The 16,839-nt window shown below is 36.6% G+C and overlaps 1 protein-coding gene across 2 annotated transcripts in view; it reads right to left on the bottom strand.

Annotated features, from left to right (window-relative positions):
- PREX2 (phosphatidylinositol-3,4,5-trisphosphate dependent Rac exchange factor 2) overlaps positions 1-16,839 on the bottom strand; it is a 290,803-nt gene that overhangs the window by 201,021 nt on the left and 72,943 nt on the right. For both annotated transcript variants that reach the window (XM_025394082.1, XM_025394083.1), the window contains exons 6-8: positions 14,959-15,120; positions 7,058-7,191; positions 812-915 (exon numbers count right to left, since the gene is read on the bottom strand). In XM_025394082.1, the coding sequence (XP_025249867.1) occupies positions 812-915; positions 7,058-7,191; positions 14,959-15,120 (400 nt within the window). The remainder of the gene's footprint in view (positions 1-811; positions 916-7,057; positions 7,192-14,958; positions 15,121-16,839) is intronic.

Below are 16,839 nucleotides of genomic sequence, written 5' to 3'. Positions count from 1 at the left end.
AACCAAAGTATTTATTTATATGAAAGCAAAAGACATTTAGCAACAGTTAATATATTGCATTTCATCTTGTCTTTTCTCCTAAAAGCATATTTTTAAAATTCTAACTAAAATCATTGGGGGAAAATGGAATTCACTTTACTAAGTGAATTTATTTTAGAGACTTTTTTTTTCAAATGGAAAGTATAATTTATTTTAACTTTATTTTACTTAATGTTTGTGACTAATCATGATTTCACAAATTAGCTTATAAAACCCCATACTTTCAAATCTATAAAGCAAAAAGTTACTACCTTTGAGTAATAAGATATTTAAAACAAGCATTTAAAATTACAAAAACCACCTCCATCCACAATTTGCTTACAAGCAAATTGACAACCTGTCTGTATGAATAACAACTACATAGCTAAGACAAATCTAGAGTTTGCTATATTCTACAGCGAATATATTATAGGAACAAAACATCATTCTTATGCTTATAAAATAGCATAACTAAAGAAAATTCATTTATTAACTATTTTCTGCACAGTGCTCTCTGTTCCAGTCCCATGAATGCCATGGGACACTACTCGGCTATTTCTCTGTATCTATGTTTCATGTTAGTGTGTTTTGGCTATATATAATTTTCTACTTTCACAGTAGTCCTCCCCTCCCTTATCTCACCTTTCTCTTTCCTCCACCCAACAACTTTACCTAACAAAGTATTTCTAAGTTCTAATACATGGCAAGTGAATTATCCAAGTGAGAAATCTGTCTTACAAAGGAATTTACTACTTACCATTGGCATCCCATTTAAAATCCACAGATCACTTACCAGTGCCATCATCCACATTCTCCACTTCCATCACCTCCGTGTTGATCCGGCCACGAAAAAGGTACCGATGTCCATCTGTAGATGCCTTGCTGTTCTTCAATCGTCTTAAGATGGAATTAAATCAGAAAGACTTTGTTACTAAACAATGTAAAACAATGTCAAAACAATATATTTTAAGCAATTCTTTGAAAAAAGACACCAGTTCAATCGACAATATCAAACATTAGACTGCTGGAGATCTTTACATTTGTCCTCCCTCTCATAACAGCACTGGTTGCTTTAACGAAGTATGCAACTTGCATATTAATTTTTAAAAATAAATTCAAGTTTTAAGCTAAGGATAGTATACCGGTGGGAGAGTGAGTATGTGTTTTGCTCAATATAAGACATCAGCAGTGCCCAGTCAGACTCTGACAGACACTAACAACTGGTCATTTAAAAATTTGATTTGAGTTTCTTTCACCTTCATGACTCATTTTTCAGTAACTAGCGGGTAATTTCCAGTTAGTACTTATGATCCGTCTTCAAAGAATTGGCTGTGCTGGAGGTTCTTAAGCTCAGTGATATCCAGCCATAAAAATATTTCTCCTATCATAGTGTTACAATATAATCACTGTATACTTGTTGAACAAGTCTCTTAATACCTTTGCAATCCTTCAAAAAGGCCTTATTTATTTCTAAAACACCCAAAACATTTCAAAACTATGTATATATTACATCTAGTGCCAGCTTTTAATCTTAAAAAGTATATAACACAAAGTCAAAAACCCAGTTTACAGACGACCATTTCTAACAATGAATTAGGAAGTTATATATGTTTGTATTTGAATCATTAAGCACACAGGAAAAAATATTTTTTCAATGTTTTTCTTTCATTAAAAACAGGAAAAATTCTAAGAAATGATTCAAGGAGATTAAAAAATACCTAGTCACTCAAGAGATTTCCATTGACCTAGACTATTCAATTGGACTCAGTGACAAAATCTGGCTAATAATTTAATATAGTCAAATAATTATTAATGTGTTGTGTTATGTAGACACACGTAGCACAAGTTAAGATGTAGGTGTACACAAACTGCAATGCCCCCTCTTCCTCTCCCGTGCAGTTAGATACCTATCCCGGTGTGGACAGGGTGGGCACAGGGACGTGTCTCCAGATGCTATCACACTCTCCGGGCTCTTTCCTTGGAAAAAATTGCATATTCCTGACTTAGCTGTCTTCAAGCCTCATCAAAACTTAGTAGTCCGTCATCTCTACTAAAGAAAACTAAGCAAATCGATTAATTAGCCTGACTGGACAGTTTGTCAGCCCCAGACCTTCATCACCTTGCACTCCTCACGTTCATTTTGAAAACAACCTCTAAATGTTCTTCATTAATAGGCATAAATCGATGCTATAAATTAGGAATTCATCCCAGGTAGCTATGAAAATTGGCCTCACAGGAGGTTGACTATAGAGGGGAATGCAGATCAGACTAATACACAGGTAACTAATATGCAGGTATTATTTCCAGCTGGAAAATAATATCATGGTGTTTTGAAAAACAGAATTTCTTGTAAGTTGGTAAACTAACTTAAAACCAATCATACTGAAAAGACTTAACATCCTTAACAGTTTTAGTCACAGGCAAAATAATCATGGATTATAGATAAGAATCCATCACTTAGTTCTATTTTCAACATATCAATTTTTTATGATCTTACTGTGAACTCTGTATGGGCTTTGTATATTTCTCTTGGGCTCCAGATATTAAGACTCAGTATAAAATTCCAGTAAGTGTTTGATCAATTCTATAATTCTTAGCTCAAACAGATTTTGATTTCTTCAGAAAATGGCTCTATTGAACTTTAAAGACTGAAAAGCCTACAGTTTGAAAATAATTATGCTGCATATTATAATATTGCAAATTTAAATGTCTTGATTCTATTATTTAATTCCTAATTATGTGTTGTAGTGGTCACCAGGACACATATACAAGAATGTATACAATAGCAGAAAAACTGGGGACAACCCTAAAGCCCATTGATAAGAGGATGAATAATTAAATTGTGATACATTTAACTAATAAAATATTATGCAGCAGGCAACATGAAGAAATTTTTGCTACACACAAAATGGATATACATTTTTAGAAACTATACTGAATACAAATTATAAATTGCAAAAAACTAAGACCACTATGATACTATCTTTTAAAACTCACAAACAAGCCAAACTAAGCAATATCATGTTATACATATCAAATAGTATATCATAATTTTTTAAAACTAGTTTTAAAATCCAGAGCAAGGATGCCTAATCTGGCACTCTGCTATTTAAAGAATGTAATTCTAGAATTAAATTCATCAGGTCCCTACTTCATATAATTACAACATTATGGAAGTTTGTAAAAGGTTCCCTTTACTCATATTTTCTGAAAGATCTCTACATCTTAGAAAGTATATGCTGAGGTAAAGTTCATAAGGGAGTGAAGCATTCTAAGTGAAGGAAACAGATGGTTTGTTCAAACAGGTTCTCCAGTCCTGGAAGGGAATGGACATGATGAACTATTTTGTTATTTCTATTTCTAACCACTATGTATTTGGTCCACATAATACATTCATTAAGTGCATTTGCTAAATAGCAGGATTTTAATTTGTTAAACTTTTCCCGTGTTTAATGTACTTAGCAATTCCAGTCATAAGACCACATAATATCATGATTTGTCCACTAATGTTAATTTCGTAAAAGATTTGGGTCTTGATAGCAGGCATAGATAAAGATGGGATCAATTTTAATGAAAAACGATTTCATTCTCAAACGGAGAATTGCACTAAAACAGCTTGATTCACATTACAGTTTCTTAATGAGTAACACACAAGTAAAATAACAGCCTCTTCTACATCTTCCAAAAGCCAATTTCTATCAATCTCAATCTCGCTATCAAACACAGAGAACTTAGAAGAACATAATAAAAGATTCATTTTCACATTGGTAAAAAGGAATTTTAAAAAACTCATCAGAATAGAGATGTCAACAATTTAATTATTTTGGGGCTCTAATCCTAGTCTGTTCCCTCTCATAAAGATACATGTTGTATTCCTACGTTTTCTCAGCTTATCTAATTGCGTTTTTGAATTAATGTCTCTTACTAGGGAATTCTAATACTAAAACTCACATGGCAGAACTACCATATATCATCATCATAGCTACCAAATGTTTGCTAAGTTGCTCTGGGCATCTTGATGACTGATTTAAGAAGACTCATTATCAGAGATGAAGAATAACTCTCCCTTAAGTCTGTCTTACAGATCAGTCGGTTTTGTGTCTCTAATTCTCACTCTACCAGAAAATATTGGACTATAGTTTTCTAAATTCTGAACCTGGAATAAATAGTCATTTAAAATCCTGTACTTTCAACTACTGCTTTACCTTTAAATTGAATGAACCTATTGGTACCATTTCACTAAAACAAATGTGTCCTATATATGGTTAGGGTGAAGCACATAAAGGCTCAGGAAACTTTTCAATTAAATGTCACTCTACTGTTTTGCTTAACCAACATGCAAAAAAGTTTTCCCAAGAGTTTAAGAAAACATCCCATAAAGAACATTCTCAAGAAAAAAGTGTATTCATGCTTTAAAACAAATAGTATTATATCAATAACTTTAATACACAAATTATTTACATTAATGATGGCTAAGCTCTACAGGGGACTAGTTTGAGTTTCATTGACTCATTCATTGATTCTGTGTTTCTCAGCTGTCTATCACAGGTCTGCTCCAATTTCCAGAGAAATTGCATTGAAGGAGCAATAAGGCCCCTGTTCTCATGGACCTTGCAGTCTAATCTAGTAAAGGTGGCAGGAAGTAAACAAACTAATAATGAAGGAAATAGCAAGTGACAAGTACTTTCCCGATATTGATAGTGACTGGGAGGCCACATTAGATGGGATGGTCAGGGAAGACATTTCAGAGGGAGTAATTTTTAAGTGAGATCTGAAAGCCACAAAGAATCTGGCCATGGAAAACTCAAAGGACAGGGCACACTGGGAAAGGAAACAGCCAGTACAAAGGGCCTAATAAGCGAGCACATGTGGCATAATCAAGGAATGGGAGAAAGAGAAGGCTAAAGGAAGGAGTGAGGTATTGTGTTTGGAGAAATGGGACGTGATGATGTGACAGACAGGCAGGAGCTGGACCAGGCAGAATTTTGTAAACTAGGGTAAGGAGTGTGAATTTGAGTCTAGGTGAGGCCAAGCGTGGTAACTTATGCCTGTAGTCCCAGCACTTTGGGAGGCTGAGATGGGAGGATTGTTGTGGCCAGGAGTTCGAGACCAGCCTGGGAAACACAGTGAGACCTTGTCTCTACTGAAAAACAAAATTAGCCGGGTGTGGTGGTATATGCCTATAGTGCCAATTACTTGGGAGCCTGAGGCAGGAAAACTGCTTGAGCCCAGAAGTTCAAGGTTGTACAGAGCTATGAACATGCCATTGCACTCTATCCTGCCTGGGCAACAGAGCAAGACCCTGTCAAACGAAACAAACAACAAAAAAAGAACTTTATTCTAGGAAGCCAATGAGGGCTTTGAGCAAGGTGACAACATGATCTGATTTGTTTTATAAAAGGTGCTCTGGTTTCTGTGGAGAGCACAAATTGTGGAGGCGTAAGGAAAGATATGGTGGGTCAGTTAGGAGACAACTGTTGTCACCAAAGGGGGATCCTGGTGGCCTGGAGCATAGTAGTAATGATGATGGAAAGATGTGGAGAGATGTTTGTATGTTTTCAATGCAGATGCAGGAAGATTTTCTAATGGATTGGATGTGGAATGTTGAGGGAAAAACAGGAACCAAGGCTAACTCATAATTTTTGGAATTGAGAAAACAATAGAGAGGGAAAGCTGGGAGAGGAGTAACTTTAGGAAGGGGAATCCAGAATCCCATTTCTTCCATGTTGTGGTTGAGACTCCTCGTGGCCATCACAACAGGCAGGCTGTAGGAGTTGAGATTGCTGGGCTAAGTATAGAGATTTGAGAGCAACTGACACAGATGTGGGACATGAGTGATGGGAATGGATAAAATCAGCTGGGAAGAGTCTATGAATATGAAGAGGGAAAAGGAGTCAAATGCAGAGCCCCACAGCACTCTAATATCCAGCCAAGAGAGTGGGATATAATAACATTAAAGAGAAGAGAGTGCTTTGGGAAGGTAGGATTGCTCAGCTAAGCTACCTGCTGCTACAAAAACAAGCAAAACCTCAAAGAGCAGAAAAGTGACCACTGGAATAAGAAGCACAGCAGTGCTTCTTACGGTGATTCTGATGGGAGTAGCTCAGTGGAGGAGAGTGAACAAAGACCTTGCTGAATGTTGCTCATGCCAAATAACAAGTGAGAGAGTAGAAAAAGTGACAACATAAAACTCCTGCAAGGAAGTCTGCTATGAAGGGTGACAGTGCAACACAAGATAAAGGACTTTTAAAATTTGAGATAGGAGATCTTCGGCAATGTTTGGAGTCAGAAGAGCTGAAGTGACAATACCAGAGGAAGAGAGCTAGGAGGATGGGGGATGATATTCAGAGTAGAATGCCTGAAATGAAGATTTCAATTTTATGACTGTTGGTATTGACAAGGTAAACGTATGGCCCTAGGACAGGAGACTCAGGTGTAATGGCAGAAAGGCTCATTGCAGGCGAAGAGACAGTGGGCTTTCAGGTCCCAAATTCTGGATAGATCATCCACGTGAGTTTTGAACACCTCCAAAATGGCAACAGGAGTAGGTTAGAAAAAAAATGATGCAAGAGCTAGAGAAATCACTAAATTCATGTGTGACAGTGAGATATTACGTGTTCTATAAAGGGGAGATGAGGGAAAGGTAGTGGAGAGGAAAGACTCATGGCATGAACTTCACATGTGCTGAGATTATTGAAGGAAGAGGGGGAAATGATTGGGAAACAGGATTAGGAAGCAAGGAAGACACACCAGCCACTCCTCCAGGGCGTGAGATATGTGGGATAGGAACAAACTGCACCTCTCCTCAAGAGGGCTCTGAGGACCCAGCATCATCAGATGACAGTGACATTTCAGTTAGATTTTACAAGAAGGTGAAGCGAACAATCAGAGAGCAGACTGAACAAATGTGAAGAAAGGCACTGATGGATGATGGGTCTGGGAAGCACAGAGAGAAAGGTAGAAACTGAGCTGGATGACCCCCAGAGGGAAAGGTAGAAACTGTGACCACTTCTGAAGTGTGACCTGCTTAGGATCTTACCTGTGTTTTCTTTTGCAGTACACCAAAAGGTTGTCAAAAAGAAAAAACACCCGTTCTTGAATATTTCCAGAAGAAATTTTCAGTAAGACTCCACACATTAGCATTTCAGTGCAGGTGTCAGTGATGTTGGACCCCTAAGTCAGGAGAAATGCAATTAATGTCTGCTTACTTGGTTGACACTTCTGCATATAATTATTTTTCTACTTACAATTATAGTTATTTTTATTTTAAGAAGCAATCTATGCACAAGCTAAAGCGCAAACAAACAGTAGAGAGAGTTATATACTGATTGGAGAGCCCCTAACCCCTTCGTTTCCCCCGATCAGTCTCCTTCTGTGTCTCCTTCCAGGTTGTGTACATACACAAGCATATAGACTACATGTCACCTATGTCATGTTGAAAGGAGATGACTTCAAATTAATTCATAATGTTAACAATTAGAATTTATCTGTCTTTTTTTCTCTTTTTCCCCTGGATGTGGGAAAAAGGGGCTCCATAGGCACAAAGTACATGAAATTGTCTACATGTTTAGCAGGTCTCAATTTATATATCCACCCCTAGGATGGAGAAAAGAAATAAAAAGAGAAAAAAATATTTAAAGGGAGCAACTTTCCACAGAGCCTTTCACCCTATTTATTAGAAGTTGGCAAAGGCACACTAGCTAACTAAATAAGTGTTTATAGCATGCCCATCAAGATTACACGACTAGTGACAAAAGCAATTCTTAACACAAGCTAGAATTAACACTAGAAGTGAAGAGGAGCCACAAGATGGAAGGAGCCTGGCCCCCTGAATCATCAACAGAGGAAAGCTGCCCCCTGAGTTGGACATGAGCGTCGGACTGTGGTGGGAGATGCACAGAAATGTCTATTTCGAGCCATTATAAATATTATAGTCTATTTGTTTCTACAACCTAATCTATCATAACCAATGCACTGAGTTGGACCAAAAAAAAAAGAAAAAGGCCATTTTCCATAAAGATCTATATATGTGCTCTGCAAGAGACTTTAAGTTTCAACTATATCAAGATTCTTTAAATCTGGAGTAAATTTCTAATTTTTGTGTAACTCAATGTTTCTATTTTTAATGTTTCCTATTTAAAATTTAGAACATTAATTTTAAATTTCATATTTCCACAATAATCACTGATAATAGTTTCTCTGGTTAATTATAAAAATTTAAATTAAAATAACAACTAACTCCTACAATGACAAATCAAACTTTCAAAATGGGGAATTAATTAAGAGAGTTTTTAAATATTAATTTGATTATCTTTATATTGCAAATTTTAGACATTTTCCTTTATTATTTCTTTTTTTTTTTTTTTGAGACAGAGTTTCGCTCTTGTTGCCCAGGCTGGAGTGCAATGGTGCAATCTCAGCTCACTGCAACCTCCGCCTTCTGGGTTCAAGCAATTCTCCTGCCTCAGCCTCCCAAGTAGCCAGGATTACAGGCATACCACCATGCCTGGTTAATGCTGTATTTTTAGTAGAGACAGGGTTTCTCCATGTTGGTCAGGCGGGTCTCGAACTCCCGACCTCAGGTGATCTGCCCGCCTTGGCCTCCCAAAGTGCTGGGATTACAGGCATAAGCCACCACACCCGGCTGTTCCTTTATTATTTCTTTTCATCCTGAAAGTGGATATACAAGTGAAGATTTGGCAAAAAAAAAAAGTTACAAAATTTCATGTACTTTATCATGTGTTCCTTAAGCAAAGTGGTTTTAATTTACAGCAATTTCACAAAGTGTACAGAATAGCTCTCCCTTAGACCATTTCTTATGATGACCCTTATAGGCCAACCCTGGATGATAAGCTGTTACATTATGAAAGGGTTACTGCAGATATCATCTTAATTTTCACATTAAACAAATCTCCCGAGTACCTCAAATTAACATATGCAGATATTAATAGGTGCATTCTTAACAAAGCATTTCCTGACTTGTTGATAATTATCTTTCTTAATAAATGTAAGGAGTATTTTATATAAAATTGAACTAACTATAATGACATTGTTATCTTACAACTGATTCAAAGTGATGCTACAATCAATCAAACCTCTAGGTCTTTTTCCTCCATCCTGTACGTTAGTTTGACTTTTTGAATCACCCGTCCATATTGATACAAGAAACTCTCAAGCCCCCTGCTAATATACAGACCTATTCTATCTAAGGCATTACTAAAAGTCCCCATCAGTTCCTCATTCCTGATCAAAAAACAGAGTAAGATTGACTGACCTCTTTAAGGTCAACATTTCTTTATATAAGCAACCCAAATCATCAGTTTAGTCAATTACTAATCACATTTTTAGTAAATAAGGACAAGCACAACCATTGATAGCTTCTAGAATTCATGGTTATGCCGCAAAGTGTATCTCACAATATACATATAACTTCAGTCAGATTGTGTTTTACTGAATCTGACTGAGATGTTTCTGTCACTGAGATGATGTACCTTTAACACTTAAAGCAGGCTTCAAGAATTAGTGCAATATCACCTTTGACCATCTTCTACCACAGTAATCTACCATCATGGCATGAAATATCCTTGAGTAATTAAATAATTCCCTGAGAATTGTTAATGTACTAAAGGATTCTATGTCAAAATGTGCAGATTTGTCTAAAAATATCATCCTAACACAGCAGCTCACAGCATTTTCCTTTATCCTGCATTTATCTTTGAAACTCTAAAGCATGCCCACTGTGCCTTTGATTTCCCATGACTTAAATTTGTGCATTATCTCTAGGATAATGGCAGGCAAAAATCATTAAGAACTGTTTAACCACAGATATGTATGAACTGACTGCGGAGAGAAACTACAATCTTGGAAAAGATGAAAGATGACAGGAGGCCTTGAAATGTCCCTACTCGTATACAATGCATCAGCAGACAAAGATCTAACAGAGCTAGATCCATTCACAGTGGAAGAAAAGAAAATTGACAAGACTGACAACTAGAATGTGCTTCATAAGAGAACAGTTCTGATATCAAAGGAGTCTCTTAAAAAAATTGATGAAGCATTTGAACATTCTTACAAAGATAAATCTTTAAAAAAATACTGTGAAAACAAACATAAAGAATATTATATTGTCTTATTATAAAATGTTTGACACACCCCAAAAAAGACTCAGCATTTGATTTGCTCTTTTTGAGGTTAAAACTATTAACTAAAATTATAACCTGATTTCTGTGACATATAAAACAAATAATAGGCCGGGCGCGGTGGCTCAAGCCTGTAATCCCAGCACTTTGGGAGGCCGAGGCGGGCGGATCACGAGGTCAGGAGATCGAGACCATCCTGGCTAACATGGTGAAACCCCGTCTCTACTAAAAATACAAAAAACTAGCCGGGCGTGGTGGCGGGCGCCTGTAGTCCCAGCTACTCGGAGGCTGAGGCAGGAGAATGGCCTGAACCTGGGAGGCGGAGCTTGCAGTGAGCCGAGATCGCGCCACTGCACTCCAGCCTGGGTGACACAGCGCGAGACTCCGTCTCAAAAAAAAAAAAAAAAAAAACAAATAATATAAATTTTCATTTTACTAAGATAAAGTCCCATCAAACCTTCCCCCCTTACACTTCATTGAAATTTTGTGCCTCTTTTAAACTGGATTCATTTTCAGTCGTCTTTTTCCAGAACCACTTATCCTCAAATAACAAAGACTATATATAAATCAATTCTATCTCAAGGTAGAAGATGAATTTGTATCTGCCAAATCACCTCGTACAGAGGACAAAAAGAAACAAGTACCAGCACTAAGCTCTGGAAGACTCACATCCATGAAATAACAAGAAACATGACCTGAAGTCAATACACTGTCAGGCACAAACTCAATCAAATGGAAGCAGCAAACAGATTCCAAAACCAACAAGAAGTAATTTTTAAATGGTCCTGTAACACTGTATTTTTCCATGTAAAAAGGTAATAAAGAAATGTCCAATTTCTTTCTGTGTCTCTTTACTTTCTAAAACACAATATTTATCTTGAATCTCATTTATCCCAACACCTTCATATATTAATAATTCCTTCTCTTATCTTTTATCATAATACTGTTTTCCAGATTTGAGAGATCAATTCCAAACAGGCATTTCAAGGACTTAAAGCTGAATTACTGACAACATAATGTTTATTGATGCTCCCTTGTCAAAATACTTCAGTATAGCTCCAAAGGCTACAGTTATCATTACAACATAATCAGTCAACCAACACACAGACAGAGAATGGTCCTGTTCTATGAAATGAATCAGTGACTCTGATTAAACAGCTAATAAACTTCCCTTCCAGGGCATATTAATCATCGCCCACAATTACCTTTAGTAGACTATCTTGCAGAATGTTCTGAATGTTGCATAACTTATATGACTGAGATATAATAAATTATACTAACAAAAGGCATAACTTCAAAAATGAACAAATAAAACATACACTATAGATTTTCTGTGGTGGCAGTTACTACATAAACGCTGACAAAAATCTAATTTTGATAATCAACTTACTTTTAAAAGACAAGCAGGAAAACAAACTTAATCCAAAGCATTTGCCAAATTTGTATCTGAGTGGATATAATAGCACATGGTAAGGAATATAAGCTTTAGAGTCAAGCTGCCTATTTTCAGATCTAAATGTTGTCACCTGTTAGTTATAAGAACTCGGGTAAGTTAAATAGTCTTCAGTTTTTAAATCTATTCAATGAAGAGTATAGCATCTCAGCCAACTGTGGAGATGGTTATAACGCACTGTATGTGATTATAACGCATACAATGGAGAATCAGTTATTTCCCCAAAAAGAAATTGGAGGGCTGGCAGTCAAGTTCCTCTGCCCTTCCCCTAGCAAATTCACCCAAGCAAGATTAGTTGAATCTTGGATTTTGATCTTCAGTCTTGAATGTAGTCATATAAAGATGGAAAAAATTATTACAGCCTATTTATTTTAGCTAGGGCATGGATGAGACTGTCAAAGAGTTTCAGCCGCCTAGACACCCTTCTCAGGTCTGACGCTGTAGCTTTTGTGTTGACTCTGCAAGCTACCCAATCTTTTAAATTAATTTTTCTTTTAGTTTCTGTTGCTTACAACCATATAACCCTAAGTACTATAATACCTTCAGTAGATAGGTGCATATATTAGACAAATGAGGGAAATTTTTTAAAGCTTTAAAATACTACCTCATATTTGCATAGCATTTTACAGTATTGAAAGCACTTTTACTTATTTCATTTGACTTCTGCAATAATCCACACTCCATATAGGAGAGGAATTATATATCACCCCCAAACAAAGGGTTAGAGTCCAGACTAAAAACCAACTCTGCTCAAAAGCCATGCTTTTCTCACTGTCATATGTTTTGCAAACAATAAATTTCAATTGCTTGTTTACCTAAATTCAACATTCGGGAATGTAAATAATTTAGTAACACAAAATACTAGATAGGAACATTGTGCCTAAGAGATGTTATTGTTTAAAACGAAAGCTTTCATTTGATTAACAGTGAAGTAAGTCCCCAGATAATTAAATGACAGAATAACACACCTATAATAGAAATAATGCAAATTCATGGTATATCAGACTTGGATTCCATCAAATAGAATTTTAGTTACTGAAGGAACAGTGTCCTCCCTAAGGAGGCCCTGAACGTGGTCTGCAGGAGCCTGTGGAAGGAGTCGGAGAAGGAGCTGTTTCCTAGCATGAGCCCAAGACTCCTAACCTCAAAAACTCGTCGGGGAACTCTGCATTCTGTAACTGTCATGCCACCCTACATCTGAACTTCCCCGCGTCCTAACCCTAAGGTAGCCTCTCCACAGATACACAAGGCTTCCACAGGCTGAGCAAGGATCTCCACTAGCAAGTCAAAGACAGCTCTTAACTCATTACAGCTTCCTCCCAGGGCCTGAATTCAGCCTGTGTGACTCTGTGTCCTTACAGAGAGTCCTATGAGACTAGCAATTTCTCCTAAACTCCCCAGAAGGGACTAGGCCTGAAAATCAAGTTGCCCCCCTCGATGGGGTGGTGGACTGGGACAGGCAATGGAGTTCTTATCACAAATTGCCAAACCCACTGACTGGGCCCTGCTCCAAGCTGCACTCCCTCAAAGTCCCAAAACTCCCAATCTCTGTATGGCCGTCTTTCGCAATCATTGTCAAATCCTACTCAAGTAGAATTTATGTTGCCACTTCTTCTTGGAATCACTTTCTTGGAACCCAACTTTCATATTATCTCCCCTGTGCCTCCTGGAACTGACTGTAGAATTTAAAAACAAGGACTATTTAACTTACCCAAGTTCTTATACCTAACAAGTGGCAACATTCTTCTCTAATTTCTCTGAATACACAACAGAATTCCTTAACTCCATCCAGTTTTCCCTGTCTCAGTGTCCCATTTTCTCTTGCTCTCAGAATGTCGTAAAACCACGAAAGCTGGTGAAGTCAGGCACCCTCAGTTGTGGGCTACATATGATATAGTTCCACCTACATTCATTCTTCCTTTGAGTAACTGGTGTATACTGTGTAAACAGTATCAATAACTTTTAAGGAATCTCTCATTTCTACAGTACACTCAATTTTTAGGATATACACCAGGATGAAACAAAATTATGACAGATTCCATTTCCTTAGAGTGCCGAAAAAAGTCTCTGAAGTTTTTGTTTTGGTAAAAGGCCTGGCACATTTCATTGACAAATTCTGCAATTTAAAGCAAGTTACACTTTTCTTCCAGTGTTTGAGTGACAACAGAACTCCAAAAGCAAACTGGAGTCCATTTTTCTCATCACAGCAGGACAACAGCTCCCCAGGAAAGAAATAATCATCATGAATTAACTGTAAAACACACAACCATTTTAGCCGCCTGAAAGAGGCAGCATTCATGCTGAATGTGAGGGCACTCTGGACACTTGAAATGGAAAGAGTTAGACAAAGAAGCAGCTAGGTCAACCCCAGTTAGCATTTTAAAAGATTCATAGGAGAGAAGGGACAAACGGGAGAATTCCTTAAGGTCAATATTTGAGGTTTCTTTGCATATCTGGGTGGACATAATTTTAGGTCCAAATGAAAACTAACATATCAAAGGTAAGAAATAAATTCATCTAAAGCCTTAAAGATAAAGCAATCCACTTAGTTTTATGTGATAACAGTATTTGGCTGGTAGCATTTTCAATCTTTCCTACACTTAAAAGTTATCTTAATTGCTTACTTTATAACAAGAAAAAATTTGACCTAGTCCAAAGCTTATACTCATTTAAATTAAGGCAACGTAATGACAGAATTTGAGTTCATTCTTTGCATAGTAGTAAAGTAACATAGGACTCCAATCCCATGAAATAACTGGGAATCAAAGTTACCATTAGCTGAAAATATTTTACAGATTTTGAACTATACTCTTCTTTTTGGCATAAAAAAATTTCCTTAATGACTCAGGAAGTCATAACATTTTTCTTCTTGAATAAACCTTAAAAATAAGATCCTAGCCAATTCCTTCAGTTTATAAATGAAGAAATCAAAACAAAGAGGTTAAGTGAACACGTAATTTAGAGACTGAAAGTAATATCACAGCACACCTACTGAACTTTCCGTCCCTTCTTCACTCTCCCAGGATTCAGGCTATGTACTTATGGCCAAAGTTAAGAGAGGAACAGAATAATCACGATGCATAAATGCTAAAATATTAAAGCTTATAGCCCCCATAGTATCTACTGGCTCCATCACAAACTTCTTCTGTCAAGGTTAAGTCAATTAACCACCACCTTAAAGATACTTTAAAATAATGATGAAAGTGAGCACTTTTCAGAATTGACTGTAGTCCTCAAGAAATATCTAAGAAAATGACCATTTATGGTTCCATCCAACGCCAGTAATTCTGCACAAGGCCTGCAACATTAAACTATCTTAAGCTCAATTGTCGAGCAAAGTGAATGTACCTCCCAGCCTTCAATGTGAGACTGCCATTCCTCTAAAACTTCTAACTTCTCCATCTGTCTCTTGGCCTCATTTATGTTGGAACAGACAGCTTTCATGGCTTGGAGGGCTTCCATCACTGCTGCATAGTCACTGTGTTTCCGTGGAGTCCGCTTCAGCAACTCCTGTTTATACACAAAAAAACAAATTGCCCTTTGATCTTCAGCTTTCTGGTACAGCAGGTTCATCCTGACCAGGAAATGAAAATTGCAAAGACCGTGAGAGCCACTTCCATAAGTGACATCACAAATTCCTCTAAGATTAAGATCAAAAACAAAAGTTTGAATCAATGAGTAAGTGTAACCCAAATGCATATTTTTGCAGTCACTTTAATTTTTCCTCAAACTTACTTTGTTTTTAAAAATTAAGTTAGGTTCCTCCTTTTGAATGGTCAAATATCTTACCGGGAACACAAATTTTTATGTTTTTAATAATTTGACTTTTGTTCTAACAGAAGCACATCTTTATATGTTAATTTCATTTTTCTAGAGTCTTTAACAGAATAACAAATCTTTAAGTATGTCATAACTTCAAAAATAATTTAAACATCTTATTTTCTAATATTTTTGAGAAACTATAAAATATGTCATAAAGTAAAATTTTAAAATAATGTCTTCTACTACAACAAGATAATTTATAAATTCTACAATACTCCATCATTAAAGGAGCAATTTATGCTGTTTTTCCCAATTTCTCAGGCTTATTCTATGTGATGAATGAACTACCACATACCCCTCAATAGTTTCCTTTTTTGTTTTTGGTATTTAGGGGATTGGGAGGGTCTTTTTATTTCTATTTTTCCCACTCATCAAAACTAGAATAATCTTTAATCTCTTAAACATATTGAAAGCCATTGTCAGTTGTTTAAAAGCACAAAATTAAACATCTTCACCCACTGTCTAGACAGTTGGGACCACATTGCTTTTTAATTAGTCATGTGTTTCCTTACTACAGTTGCCATCATCACGTAACTAACACAATTACAGAAATCCTGAGGCAAGTCTTGAAAAGAATTTTCTAAATTCTCAACAAACAGTGTGAAAATATGCAGTTGTTATATTCTTTTGAGTTCTGTTATTGTTGAAAACTCTGCCATAAACTTGGACCCTAAATTCGTTATGTTCACACCTTGTTCTGCAGAGCTAACACCAGAGGAATATATATTATATCACTCCCAAGACAAGGTTTAAAAGTTGTGCTGGATCACAAATCCCTAAATGAGATATGCAGGCTTCTTCAAAAACTCTAAAGAGTAGAGGCACCTGTAAATTATGTCAAGTGGTCAAGTCAGTCTACAGGCCATAAGTTGGGGTCAAATCATCGAAGGAGTTGAATATGAATTTGCATAATGTGAAATAATGAGAGGAAACCATCACTCACAATCTGTTAGCCATTACTTGCTAAGAACCCAATGTTGATTGACCAACTCAATAATTTCAAGCTCCGCAAATAACATCAATGTATCTTTTCCTAACACTACAGCCTAATCCATAGAATATTTTTTTCCAAGTAAATGAAACATCCTAAAGCAAAGAAAATCCCAGCAGAATTTTTCAGCTGATGGTACAATAGAGACAAATATCAACGCCAACGTATCTATTACATGAGTTAACAGTTTTTCATGTTTCTTTGTGGAGATAATCTACCAGAAAAGGGAAAGGAGGTCAACCTTCCACTGCTTGAAGGGGCTCTGAACCGACCTTCTGGCTAAGAAAGGATGCATCCACGATGCTTTCTTCTGAGAGGTCAGTTCAAATACCTGAGTTCATCCCTAATCAGAAATGAGTAATTTAGAATAACCACTTTGTCAGGATGTAACCTTTTAATCTCCCTATCCCTTCTTA

Source organism: Theropithecus gelada, chromosome 8, assembly GCF_003255815.1.
Source record: "Theropithecus gelada isolate Dixy chromosome 8, Tgel_1.0, whole genome shotgun sequence".
Taxonomy (NCBI): domain Eukaryota; kingdom Metazoa; phylum Chordata; class Mammalia; order Primates; family Cercopithecidae; genus Theropithecus; species Theropithecus gelada.
Note: the sequence above shows the minus strand (reverse complement) of the source record. Positions and strands in the feature narration are given on the sequence as shown.